A 15073-nucleotide genomic window follows, 5' to 3' on the forward strand; every position below is an offset into this window, starting at 1 on the left:
TGGAGCCTTTATCTCATGGCTATTCCCAGCCTCGTGTTGTTTGGCATTACAAGAATGCAAAATAGGATGAACTGCGAGATTTCTTTTGCTTGGTCGGACTACTCTTTCAAAACTTCTGATGTCAACGTTTGCTCAGATCATGTCAGTGAAATTATTCTTGTAGGAATGGAATCCTTTATCCCACACTCCACTTTAAAATCTCGTCCTTTATCTAAACCTAGGTTTTCTAATAAATGTTTCGAGCCCGTCACCACCAAATACGGAGGATGTGGAAAGTTCACAGAATGACCACTACATATCCCGGAGCAATATGGCCTTAGTTGCTAATGCTCCTAAAAACCAAATAACCAACCATCTAATAAATGTACTAACTCCGTTCAGGAGAAGAATGCTGCTTATCGTAATTGGCTTGTTTCCAATTCTTCACTTTCATATTCTGCCTACATAAAAGCTCGCAACAATTGTAAAGCAGTTATTAATCAGTCCAAACTAGATATTGAACAGGCTAAGAGTAGAAAACTTGCTTCTTGACCTAATGGTAACCGAGCATTCTGGTCTCTGAGCCAAAGCTATTGGCCACAACTTTTGACCATCTCTGTCAAAACCAGATGGTTCTGTTGTCACTTCACCCAAGGATAAAGCTGACCTGCTAGCATCCCATTTTTCTTCCAACTCATGTATTAATGATTTTGGTAAATTACCTCCCACCATTCCCAACACGCTCCACTCAATGCCACCTGTGGTCTTCTGTCAAAAAGATGTCAGAAGGATTCTGATAAATCTTGATGCTCAGAAAGCTCAGGTCCTGATGGTATTTCTCCACTTGTTCTCAAAACCTGTGCTCCTGAACTTACTCCTGTTCTTTGCCACCTTTTTTTACTTTCTTATTACAAAGGTATTTTTCCTTCTGCTTGGAAATTTTCTCATATCCAGCCAGTTCCTAAAAAGGGTGACAAGTCCCTCCCTTCCAATTATCATCCCACTGCAATTACTTCTACTCTTTCTAAAGTCATGGAGAAATCAATTAACCACCAACTCAAACTCCCTAGAAACCTTCCGTCTGATCAACGATCGCCAGTATGGATTCCATCAGTGTCGATCCATCGGTGATCTTCTGGCTTATGTTACCCTCAAATTCAATGGAAAAGTTCGGTGAAACACAAGCAATTGCTCTTGTCATCTCAAAGGTCTTCTAAACAAGCTTCCATCTTATGGTTTGCTAACTGTTTTTTGTAATTGGTTATCCAGTTTTCTCTCTGATTGTTCACTGAAGATGATGGTAGATGGCTCTGTCTTCTAACTGCTCCACTAATGCTGGTGTCCCCCAAGGTTCAGTTCTTTTCCCCACTCTTTTCCTCTTGTATATTAATGACCTTCTTCTATTGACTGGAAATTCTATTCATAGTTTTGCCGATAATAGCACATTGCATTCCACTTTCCATTTTGAGAAATCTAGCCCTGCTCAATCAGTTTCAACTTCTTGAATATCTGCTACCAATTCCTTAAATGCCGATCTCCAGGTAATTCTACAGTGGGGCAAAGACAACTAACTTGATTTCAATACTTCTAAAACTCAGTCGTCTTATATCTTGCAAAAAGGATTCTTCTGCTCCTATGCTTATCTTTGGTGACACTCCAATTTCTAGGCAAGATGATATATCTCTTTTCGGGATTACCCTGACTTCTAATCTCTCTTGACAAAAGCACATTACAAATATTGTTCCCTCTGCATCTAAAAAACGTGGTTTTCTCTTTCGCTCTCAGCGTTACTTTTCTTCCAAACAGCTCTTCACTCTGTACAAATTGCAAATCCGTCCTACCATGGAATATTGTTCCCACATCTGGGAAGGGGCCCCCAAAACCTCTCTCGGGCTTCTAGATTCCATTCAGAAGAGGGCAGTTAGGTTAATTAATGACTCTAACAGAGTCTCTCCACGTTGTCTCATAGACATAGTGTTTCTGCTACATGCCTTTTCTACAGATACTTCCATGGGCCCTGTTCTTCTGAATTGGCTTCTATAATTCCCATTCTCTCTTTCAAAACAGTCCGAACACGTGCCGCCACCAGCTAACATCCATTTACTGTCCAACTTCAAACTCACGGAACCAACTTTTCATCTTCCTCATTTATTCATTCGACTGCCGTTTTCTGGAACAACCTTCCTTCATGTCTTTCCTGAAAATTACAGTCTACAAAAGTTCAAGTCTAATGTCAACAAATATCTTCTCTCGTCTTCTCAACTTCCATCCCAAGCACAATGCTAAGTACTATAGGTTCTAATACCTCTCGTGTTTGGGGTTTTCATTAAAAAAAAAAAAAAAAAAAAGCCTTTCCAACTATAACTTAACAAAAGATGAACCAAATCTCCTCCATAAAGGCCTCAATTACAGAGTGACCCCAAAAAAGACTGCATACAATGAATATGTAATAAAAGTCCAAACAGGTTTACATAGCCACAGGAATAGAAAAAAACTAATTAAACAAATAAATATTGCAATAAACAAAAAACAAATTTTACTCAACTTTTCAAAAGGTTAATTTCAGTGCATCAAAAAATTAGCTACTGATAAAAACATCATCATTCATAAGGCTGATAAAGGTGACTCAATAGTATTAATAAACAAATCCAATTATGACAACAAACTGGCAAACCTCCTATAAGACACAAATACATACCAGAAACTAGGAAAAAATCCTATCCCCACCATCAGATCAAAAAATGAAAAAAGATCTAAAAAGATTATGCTTCAAAAAAAAGATCACAAGCAATTTGCACACAGACCTCTTAGCCTATACAACACATTCGCCCTACATATTTGGTGTCATTAAGTTACATAAACCCGACAAACCATTAAAGCCCATATTAAGTTTCAAAAATACATAAATAACAAACTTAGAAAAATTTGTGGTTGACTTACTAAAACCTCTAATGAATTATTCCAAATATCGCATAAAAACATGGAACACCTATTTTCATCAGTCAAAAATATAAAATTAGAACCTGATAACAAATTATATTCCTTCGAAATCAAATCACTATATACAAACGTATACCCTCAAAAAGCAGTGAAGGCTACTCAGGGCATGTTATGCAATGATCCCACACTAAAAAAACAGAACAAAATTAGAAATTTTTGATATAACAAACTTACTAAACATACCATTATCTGCCAATTATTCCACCCATGAAGAAGTTTTTTACCAATAAGTATTTGGGGTACCAATGGGCGGTTCCATAAGCGGACATCTCTCTGCATTTTACCTCCTGGAAATAGAAAACCACATCATTTCCAAGTACTCTTCCCCATCCCTTAAATTTTGTGGAAGGTGCGTAGATAATTGTCTGCTTATAAGCAAACCAGACATCATAAATACAATCTTTCATGAGTTCAATAATGTAGATGAACGGCTAAAATTCACAAAGGAAAATGAAGAAAACAACAGCATAAACTTCCTAAATGAAAATGAAGAAAACAACAGCATAAACTTCCTAAATGAAAATGAAGAAAACAACAGCATAACCTTTCTAAATTTAACATTAACAAGTGATGCCACCAAAATATATCACAAACCTACAAATAAGGGAAAATATCTGCATTTTGACAGCTATGGCCCCCTTTCTCATAAAAAATCAATTCTAATATAGCCCAGTTCAACAATGCTTTCAGGTTTTCATCTACAGGGGATGATCAAACAGGAAATCAAATCACTTAAGGACATATTCTCCAACAGCGGTTACCTGAAATGGCTCATAAACGGTGCCTTAAATAACTGTGAAAATAAACAGTAAAGAAAAGCAAAAACGAGAAGTGATAAAAAAACAATGGATAGGCCTCCCCCGTATATTGAAATGTACCAACAATCTTTGAAAAAAACTTTCAAAGATTCTGGAGTAAATTATACCTTCGACAGCTCCAAGAAACTATGGGCACACCTTAAAAATTCAACTAACAATAAAAAACAATAAGCAAATGTAGTTTATGCAATTCCTTGCACACCAGACTGCGATTGCATATATATAGGCAGCACGAGAACATCGTTACATACGAGACTCCAAAAGTATAAAAGCAGTTTAAAAGTAGCCTCAAATAATAAAGAAAAAATAGACAGGACAGAAAAAAATAGTTCCAAATTGGTAGCTCACAACTTAGACACGGGACATTACCCATCCTTTGAAAACACCATAATAATAGACAAACAAGACAGAAAATTTAAGTTAGAAACCAGTGAGACTCTAGCAATAAGATCAATAAACAGATCAATAAACATACATACACCAATAATAATTTCTGAGGAATGGGACTTAAAAACAAATATCTTATAAGATCAAATTTAATAACAAAACAATCCCCCCCCCCATTCAGGACCTCTACTGACAGGGATGGTCATCATGCACCCAGATTTCTGAGTGGCAACTTTCGTATCATCTCTCCAAAAAAACCTTTAAGCTGTTCTAAATCTCTAAATTTTTCAAATTCCCAAACTATTAGTGTAATATGGGGGGGGGGGGATTTTCCTTCTATCCTACTTCTCTTCCTTTCTCTTCCTGCTCAAACATCCCCCCACCACGCTTTTTAAATACAGAAATGGAAAGTGCCCTGGCTATAAATCCAGCCTTCAACACATGTTCGCTCCCCTTTGAAGATAGTATAAACGAAAAGCCCCCCATCCAGCAAGCTTTGGGAATTCATCTCCCTTTATACTTCTAGTTATTTCCTAATGCATGAATTTAGGATCAAAGCTTGCTTTTATTCCTTCGTCCTCTTACTAGGTTTATTTTATTTCAATGCTATTCTAATTACATCTTACCTGGATGCAGCCATTCCTAAAAAAAATCTCAGGTAAGAGAATTTCTGACTTAAAATATAATTTTTCTAAAATTAAAAAATTTAATATTCCAAAAATACTTCTTAATAGCTTATACTATGCTTTTTGGTTTAAATTCACGCCATTGATTTTAAAATTCAAAATGAGAACAGAGATCCTCTAAAAGAAAAAAAATCACGATAAGTTAGAATTTGTCAGATTTTTCTAAAATTAGCGGGTCTTGACTACAAAAGTTCTGTCCAACATGGCAATTACTGGAACTGAAAACAAGGCTGAATAAACAGCAAACAACCAATAGTATTCAACAAAGACAAGTAAATGCCAATAAAGAACATTGGCATGATGTTCTACAACAATAATATTGTGTCCAAATATTTAGCCAAGCTTTTCTTGGCACCAACAGACAATATTTACAGAACACAAAGGAACTTTCTAGGTTTAGTAGAAATGATTTCGAAATTTGATGCTAGAATGGCCGAACATGTAAGACGAACAAAAAAATAATGAAACAAATGATCACTATCTAGGATGGAGAATTCAAAATGTGATTATTTATTTAATGGGTAATAAAGTGAGAGCGGATATACATAAAATAAAAACCACATGTGTACGTTGTACGCACAAAAGATGTTTTATGTGAAAACATCCTTGGCTTAAGGAGGTTATTGAAATCCAAGCCAACAGCCTAATTACCCATTTGATTGTATCCATTGGTTGAATAGTATGATTGCAACAATACAAGTATCTGTCATATTACTGCAACAATACAAGTATTTGTCAGCAATTTTGTTTTACATCTCACATTTTCCCTCAATTTCAACTACAAGATCTGGTACCTTAATTGACGCTGTTTTCCAGAGACATTTAGATACGTTGCAATCGCAAGTGTACATCTCTTACTTTAGTTATCATAAATGCATTGTATCTTGTCTTCTAGCTGAAATTATGGAAATTTATGAATGATCAATAAAATATTTACAATACAAAAGCTCTTTTATTTTGTAATCAATATATACAAATCAAAATACCTAAAAGACATGTGAAGTATGTTTCACATAAAATCATCTACTGCACGAAGTGAAGTCATTTGCGTTTTACTTCGCCTCAACCATGTAAATCTGATCAGTCATGAAAAATACAATGCAAAAGTGACATCATTTGCAGCTTCCGCCAGATGCGAATTATCATAACTTGTATTGTTGCAATCATACTTCCTGTAGCTGCCATTTGATTGTAGACATTCAAATGACTACAATCAAATGGGTAATTAGGCTATTGGCTTGGATTTTGCTGAGTTAGCGTCATTTAGGAAGTGACGTAATTTGCGTCATTTCTGCGTCGCATTTTCATGATGAATTTGTTTTACTTCAGTTTGAAATTTAGTAGGCTGCCAAAGATGTGTTCACATCAAAAAACAGTAAATATTATTCAGTTCAACTAGATTGTACCAGGGACAAAAGTCATGTTGAACAACTAACATTTACTATACGTATTGCTGAACTACCAAAAGAAGAAAACAAGGAAGTCAATATTAATGACTATTTCGTTGGTTTTACACCTTGTAAAAAGTAAAGGTTTTGATTTAAAAAAACAACTTTCGATTTTAGGGATTTAAAAGATTGTCGAGGGCAAATCTATGATAATGGCACTAACATGGTTGGGAAAGAAAAAAGTGATACAGAAAATATTTTCTGGATCTGCCCAAAGATAGAACATCTTAATGAAACACATATCAAATTTGACCTTACAACCATTCTCAGACACACGATGGGAATGCTGACTAAATATTGTTAAAGCAATTAGATTTACTTTAGGCAAGATACAAGATGCACTAGAAGAGTTAAGCGAAACAACAGAAGATTCTAATAAACAGCAAATTGTGGTTGTTGGCAGAAAATGAAATTAATTTTGAATTTGCGCTATCCACGGTTATTTGGTATGAACTTATTGCTATTAATAATGTTAGCAAAAGCTTACAAAAAACCCAAACAGTCTAAGTTTGGCTATTTCACTTTTAAGTGTTTTAAAATATTTTAAAAAATTTTAGAGAAAATGGTTTTTCTAAATTGAAAGAAACTACATGTGAAATATGCAACAAAAGTGACATTCCAATAAAATATAAGGAATTAGAACAAGGAAACGAAAACATTTGCATGACTATGAAGGAGAAGATTTACATACAAATAACCCCAAAACTAATTTCTGTAGAGATTATTTTCTGCCATTAAAGCTCAAGGTGTAATGTTAATTGAAGAGAGATCTGAAAAAACTGAGCAACATGCTGCTATTTTTAACGATAATAGCATTATCGTTGAAAATAGGATCCTTTATAATATCCCAGCATTGAAAAATCTGAAAGAAGAACTTGAGAAATACTGTATGAATCTAGATATTGCTTTAAGAAACAGTGAAAATTGTGATATAAGTGATAGCAATTTATGCAATGAAATTAAAATATTTTGTAATATTTTCTGCAATAATGATAATTTATCATATGCAACCCCATTACAATGTTTCAACATAATATGTAAAAGTCATGGTTCATTTCCAAACCTAAATATTGCTTTAAGAATTATATTGACAATTCCAGTTCCTACTGCCTCAGCACAGCAGCAAAGTTTCTCCAAACTGAAATTAATAAAAACTATCTAAGAACTATAATGATTTAAGAAAGGTTGTCAAATTTGGCATTACTGTCAATAGAACACAAATTATATGAAAATCTTGATTATAATAACATAATTAGTGATTTTGCTAAAATGAATGAAAGAAAAATAAATTTAATGGAATAAATATATAATAATTTGTGAATTATGTATGTCTTTATTTTATTATTCATCCAAACATCACCGGCCCATCAATAGAACACCCGGACATGCACAATAATAATTAAATTCTGTCATTTTTGATATTTTGCCGACTTGCAATCATAAAAACCATAGCATTACACATATTTTTCGATTTTGTTGTTATGAAGGTATATTTGTCAAGGTAGGAGGATAAAACATATTTATTTAACACTTTGTTGGCTTGATTTATAACTTTTAAATATTTAGACATATGGTAAATGGGCCTCCATTTGCACTCTTGCCCTGGGCCCTGCAAATGTTAGGGGCAGGCCTCCTGAACATATTCTCACACTCAATATTGTTAATTAAAATGCCAAGCATGTGTTTGAATAATTTGTTAAATTTCAAGCTTTCTTGTGCACATGACAGTTCCCCAACCAAGAAATACACCAATTCTTTATTCTTTCATAATATCATCTGTTAGGTTCTCACGAATATCTGCAGTATCATTACAGAACTGATGATGCAAATTATCTACTGCTTCATCTTTGATGACACCAAGTACTGGAAACTTGTCCACAAAATTTCAAATTTGAAAATGATGCCCTACTAGTTGATGAAATTTATGCTACCTTAGCATTCATAAGAACAGCAATTTTCAATGGGAACTTGTGCACCACATAGTCACATTCAGCCATAAAGTAGTTCCTCACTGAGCCAATAAACAGAAAATCTTCTCCTCTTGCTTTAGATGCTCCACGACCATTGCAGACAAAATGCGTATGACTAAGACAGAATCATCCCTCTGGTTTAGTCTGTTAGGATAACAACATCCAATGTGTAAGTAAAAGATTTAAAAACCATTGGTATAATAAATTTGCACATAACGTTCTTTGATATATCTAGGAGTAATGACCTTAATATATGGATGACATATTACACTGATTTGAAGAACTTCGGATTTCCAAACATGGCATAACATTTAAAAGCAATAAGCAAATTGCTTTATTCATGACAGAAGACATAACAATGAACAGAAATGATGAAGATCAACATTTAAGAAATTGTTGGTGGATATATGAGAAGTTGAAGCTGTTTGCACACAGCAGTTTTAGTTTTAGCAGGTTTAGTTAAGAAGCACACAGAATCTAAAGCAGTGTACCCAGTTGACCAATGTAATGATCAATCAGTTTGGTTTAATATAAGCTCTGGGAAAAAAATAGGAACTGAGATATGTTATAGACCAGATGATTATGACAAGTATAATGAACAACTAAGACAAACAGAAGAGGCCAATATATCAGAATGTCTTATAATTTGGGAATTTTAACTTTCCAGATATGGACTAGAACTTGTGGGTTAGTCACTCACATGGTAGCAGAACTTTTATGGATTAACTAGATGACTGTTTTCTACCCTGGCATGTTAGAGAGGAGACAATAAAGAGCAATATTCTTGATAAGATCATCAGCAGCGACTCTTCATGCATTAAGAATCTGCAGATAAGAGAACCACTAGGTAACAGCGATCACAGTGTACTGATATGGGACTTACTTAAAAGATATAACTACTGTCAAGGACAAAAAGGAAGGGCTTTTGCCTTTGATAGTAGTTAGTAAAGATGATTACAATGATCTCGGACAGTTTTTAAATTCTACTCAATGTAACCAACTAATGTTATTACCAACAGCAAATTTTAAATGGGAAGAATTCAGGAAAGTAATTGCAGAAGCCATTAGGCTTCTTGTACCAACTAAGAGATACTGTTCGAGGCTTAGATTTAAATGTATGTCAGATGAATTAACGAGACTAGTGGCAGAGAAAAAAAATGCATCGAATGATTATAAATTATTATATGACACAAAAAGCAAGAGTAAGTATAAAATAGTGTTGCTTTTGAGTAACTAAAGGGATTGTAATCTGCCATTAGATATAAATGGAATAACAATCAATAATCCTGTTCAGGTTGACATAAAGCTGAATACATATTTTGCATCTATATTCATGCATGGGGAAGGTTTTAGGAATGGGGAAACCAGAAGCATACCATGTTATAACTGGAAGCTAAATTATTTTGTGATAACTAAAATAAAATGGAAAGAAAAACTGTTGAAGCTAAAAAGTAAAGGTGTCTGAATAAGGCAGACGGGGCTGATGGAATCTATCCAATTATAACCAAAGCAAATTTGCATGTAATCACTTTGGTAACTTCCTTACTTACAAATTTTGACTAACAGCCCATGGGATAAAAGAATAATGCAAATAAAATAATAGTTAATAAAAACAAGATAATCAGGTAGAAAATTATCAAGAAGAGATGGCTGCACTGCTGACGTGTACTCCCTTTATAGGCAATTCTCCCCTGAATTTTGACATTTCATGTTTGGTTAGATTTATTGTCTGAAAACAGAAAAATAACTACTGTGTTAAAAAATAATACTGTAGTTATTTCAAGTCTATGACTAAATTTGCTAATGATACAAAAGATAAACAGGGTAGTTAATTACATGTATCAAGATGAGCTACTTAAGCAAGACATAGATAAACTAAGCAGAAGAGCTGAAAAATAGAAACTGAGGTTTAACACTGATTCTGATTAATCGTGGAGGTAACATACTATTTGTGTAGCACAAGGAAGTTTCTAAAATTAAAAGAACTAGGGGTAGCTATACAGTCCAACATGAAGTTCTCTGGGCAGTGCAGAGAAGCACTAGGATGCATGTAGGTCTCTGTCAATGAGCTTTACCAGCAGGGAAAAAGAGGTGGTTATTTCATTCCACAAAGCAACAGTTAGGCCACATCCAATGTACTATATATAGGTTTGGAAACGTCATTTTAGGAAGGATACAGATCTATTGGAAAGAGTGCAGAGATGAGAAATGAGATTAGTTGCCATGGGCAATAAAAGATATTCTTACTAAGACAGGTTCTGTAAATTGTAGCATCTGGAAACTAGGTATCTTCATGGTAAACTAAATGAAGTAGTAGTAGTAATGGCAAATGATACAAATAAGCAAGCCAAAAAAAATCCATGGCCAAGCCATCAGCCAAAAAAAAAAAAAAAAAAATCTACACAGTTCATCTATCCATACCTTTCAAGAATTTGTCTAGTTCTTCCTGAATTTATTCAACCCATGTGGAAGTGGATTCCACAACAACAGATGAGGAAGTGGATGGGTTAAATCTTAAGTATTTAAGACCTTAAAATCATTAAGTTAACTAAATGCTGATAGCATCTTTATTACTTCTCAGATGACACACAAAGAGATTAAATAATGGCTGTAGAATAGATGTGCAGAAATTTGCTTAGCCAGAGATTAATTGATTACTGAAATAAACTTCCACCCAGCATTACAGAAGTGAATAGTTTTGATAAATATAAAGATTAGACCAATCAATAGAAAAAATAGATAAATGAAGTGAGTACAAAAGGTACTGATTTGGGTAGCAGTAATTTCAGAATAACTATTTTTTATTTCAATTGATGCTATACTTTACTAAGCTTTACTTCCTTTTATCACTTTTATAATATTAAACTTCAGTCAGCTTCTGCTAGATCACATACTGGATGACATTTGTGCTTGAATAATAAAGTCACTTATCATTATGTGTTTAATGCCACCAAACTTACCACTGCCAGTGCAACATAAGGGCATTCAAAATTATTATTTTTTCTTGAAGATACCATACAACTTTCTTTCACAAGAGTGAATGTCAGATGTTTCACAAGTGTGAAGATAAACAAACAAGCAGTAGTTATAATAAGAGAGAGAGAGAGAGACAGACAGAAGTTAAAGCTGTAAACTTATATGAAATACATAGAAGTTTTCTGAGCAGTGTAAACAGGCAGTCAGGAAAGCCCATGACATGAAATTTATCTAACAACAGCCTGTAGAGATAGGGAGGTCATAACTCCACTGTATAAGCTAATTGTAAGACCACACATGTTCAAGCGTGATGCCAAAAGGGCAACCTTACAAATAAAGACTTCAATTATGTGGGATACAGAGCTCGGCGACTAGGCACTTTAGAGGGGACCTGACTGAGGTTTATAAATCTCTGAGAGGAGCTTGTAAAATGAATGAAGGCAAAATTTTCCCTGTTATTGTCTGCAAACATACCTCAATAACCGAAGAGTCCAAGTAGTCAATAAATATCAACTGCTGCGCAGATGCATCCACCAGGGCTCGGTCCTGGGGGCCCTTTCTTTAATCTCTCATTTCTTGGACAAGTTCCTGGGGATGGATCTGGGCGAGGTCCAGCCTTTGGCCTTTGCTGATGATCTTGTCCTGGTCAGGAGCGAACACTAGAACAGCACTTGGAATCACAGTGAATGCGGCATTATGCAACCTTCAAAATTGGACAGCCACACACAACCTAAAAATCTCTAGAGAAAACACAAAAACCACCCACAATAAAACTAAACAGTATCCCAATCTGCCTGTGCCTGGAGATTAAATATCTGGGAATTCAAATCAATGCTGGCCTAAACCTTCCATGTCCATCTCAAATACTTGAAAGGAAAAATCCAAAGATTTACAGCCATGACAATACATAAGCAGAGCAAATTGGAGCATAAAATCTAAAACACTCTCTCTCTCTCATCTATAAAGCAGTTCTGGTTCCGACTGTCACCTATGGAGCCTCTGTCTGGTGCACCATAGCGACCATGGAGAGAAATAAATGCAAAGTGGATGCAATACAAAGATTCATGCTACTGTCTATTTGCAGGGTATGCAGAACAGTTAGTACCCTTGCACTGCAAGTTAGTTATAACAGGCTGCCTCCCACTTTACCTTGAGGTAGTTAGAAGAGGACTCTTCGCCTGACTCAAGAACGGGATCCCAACACAGGTTCTTGATTTATCAATTTGACCTAGCAAACAATCCAAAGCGAGAAAGAAGGTGAATTACCAACCACCTCATGAATCTGTGGAAACACTCTTGGGAATCCACAACAAAAGGAGACATCACAAGATGCTTCCTACTGTATAGTGACCTGACTTATCCAAAAGCTCCTCGCTGGTTTATGCCAGGTCTTTGCTCAACCTTTATTATTACAGGCCACGGATTATTCAAATAGAAACTAACAGCACTTGGTGTTGTGGAAAGTGATCCCCTCTGCCACTGTGTAGAGGAAGAATCATAATCACCTAGTCTACGAGTGTCCCTCCTTTGACACTTCCAGGCTAAAATTCCTCACGGGGATCCAATACAACCCCCCCCCCCGGAACTAAGAATCTCTCCTACTCCAAAGCGAGGACACATATAAATGTCAGACAATATTCGCACAATAAGTCTTTGCCCTAAGGAAAGCTAAGATTGCTGAGCACAGAGCAACACAAGGACTACAGCAGACCTATACTGGGATTGCTAGCACTCTCCGGAGTGCAGGATAACCTTGCAAACCCTCAGGGGTATGATTCTACTGGCACCATCCAGTGCAGGATTATTGGTGCTCTTGTGTCAGCGTGGGTACCCAGAGTGCCCTTGGCCTCTGGCAATCACACAGGGACATCTGTCCCTGTGACTTTTATTCCCTTTCCCCCACACTTATTTTACCTTTTCCGGGTGGCCTAACTTCTCTATCAAGCCACCCTAATCTTTACCCTCATTCAGACCTACCTTCGCTATCTCCCCATGCAACCTTCATACCTTAATTTTTTTTTTTTTTAAATTGGCCTCTGTCAAGAAGCTCAGGCAACCCTGGCAGATATCAGCCATAGAACTAATGGGACTGCTTGACTTACCTCCTAATGGTGGTGGCAGGCAATGTAGAGTCCCAATAGGGGCCCTGCAGCTGAAAGTCAGAAGAACAACAGAACCGAATACTACACAAAACAATGCAATGCACACACTTCTGCCATTTAAAGAGTACTGTATACAACAGAAGTAAAACAATGGTGCAGTTGTTTGAAACTACCAGTGGTGTACCAACCCAAACACTATGCGACTATGTTATAAACAGATGCCAGAAATTCAAATTACAGGGGAAGAAGTTTAGACTAGATTGCAGGAAGTTTTCGTTTAGCCAACAACTTATTTATAACTGGAACAAAGAAATTCAAAGATCAACTGGATAGTTACTTGTGAGGAGGGAAGTGCGTATTTTGTCTATTTTCTTATCTACTTTTAACTTTTCTCTTTTTTTTTTTTTTTTGCCAGTGCAGCAAAAGATTTATTAGTATTAGCCATATAGTCCAAAGAAACCACAAACTTCCTTGCACTATATGACTAATACAAATAAACTTAAAAAAAAAAAGAAAAAAAGATGGGTTTCAGTCCCAATCTGTCTGTTGATAAATTACCTGAAGGTTTTAAGGAGAAATAGCAATTCGTGAGACAGATAAGAAATTTCTACTTAAAAAAGCTTTCATTTTTATTAAATATTAGATAGGAGATCAAAGCATTCTTTTTCTTCTAATGATGTTCTAACAGCCTGTAATACTATTAACACCCAGATGTATTACAAAATATTGCTCCCACAGCAGGGTTAAACTTAACAAAATTAATTTTATTATTTTTAAATAACGTACCTTAGTCTGAAAAGCATCAATAAAATTCTGCAAATTTCTGTCATCTCTATATTTGGTAACAGGTTCTTTGGAGAGACCTTTTTTAAGGAGATCAAGTAATGTATTAGGAAAGATAAATGCCATGATAGCAAGGGCCATTTCTCCAAGAAACAACAGCAACAAGATAAATGAATACTGAAATATAAAAATAAATATTTAATAAACAAATACCAAGAAAAACTCTCACTCTCTCTCTATCTCATATTATTGAAATACCTGATATCACCTAATTCCAATTAAGATACATATATTTCAAAATAATTTAACTGCTGTTTACATTCTATTTTGTCCAAAAGAAAGTTCTGCACTCACTAACTTACTTGATTTATACTGATGAAATGAGATGCATAAACCCCAGACAATTATACTTTTCTAAGTGTAATTTGAATGCTCATGTGATGTGACTAAAATGCTATTTCAACACACACACACATATACAGTGCATATACTGTACTGTGATATGATTTGCAAAAGACATAAGTGAACAAATATTATGAAATTTATTAATGAAAGTTAAAGATTACATTAGAGCAAATTCCTTAAACTAAATAATTCAAGTGCAACAACAGTTAATATTTTGACACTACTTTGGGTCTGTTTTAAAGACATAACTAAAAGAAAAAAAGAACTGCAAAGGTTGATTTAAATTTCTAAAAAAGTTTACAATAAGTTGTAATTAAAAAGTTAGACATATTTTAATAAAACGAAAAAAACTGAGCTAATAACAAAGGCTTATAAAGATTAAAAACTGGAATAAAACTGAATTAAGGACAATATTGGGACTCTCTTACCACTCCTTTGCACTAAGCAACTGAAGAGGAAGCTGGACCAAAAACACAAAGCTTCAGATTGACAAACAATCAAAAAGCAAGAAAATTAGCT

General features: G+C 35.0%; 1 protein-coding gene across 1 annotated transcript in view; it reads right to left on the reverse strand.

Moving 5' to 3' along the window:
• Positions 1–15073, reverse strand: part of Tsp86D (Tetraspanin 86D) — a 243034-nt gene that overhangs the window by 130163 nt on the left and 97798 nt on the right. Inside the window, exon 3 of the mRNA XM_090384541.1 lies at positions 14153–14326. Within this exon, the coding sequence (XP_090240667.1) occupies positions 14153–14326 (174 nt within the window). The remainder of the gene's footprint in view (positions 1–14152; positions 14327–15073) is intronic.

Source organism: Mastigoproctus giganteus, chromosome 11 (genome assembly GCF_048544385.1).
Source record: "Mastigoproctus giganteus isolate SK-2022 chromosome 11, ASM4854438v1, whole genome shotgun sequence".
NCBI classification, from domain to species: Eukaryota; Metazoa; Arthropoda; class Arachnida; order Uropygi; family Thelyphonidae; genus Mastigoproctus; species Mastigoproctus giganteus.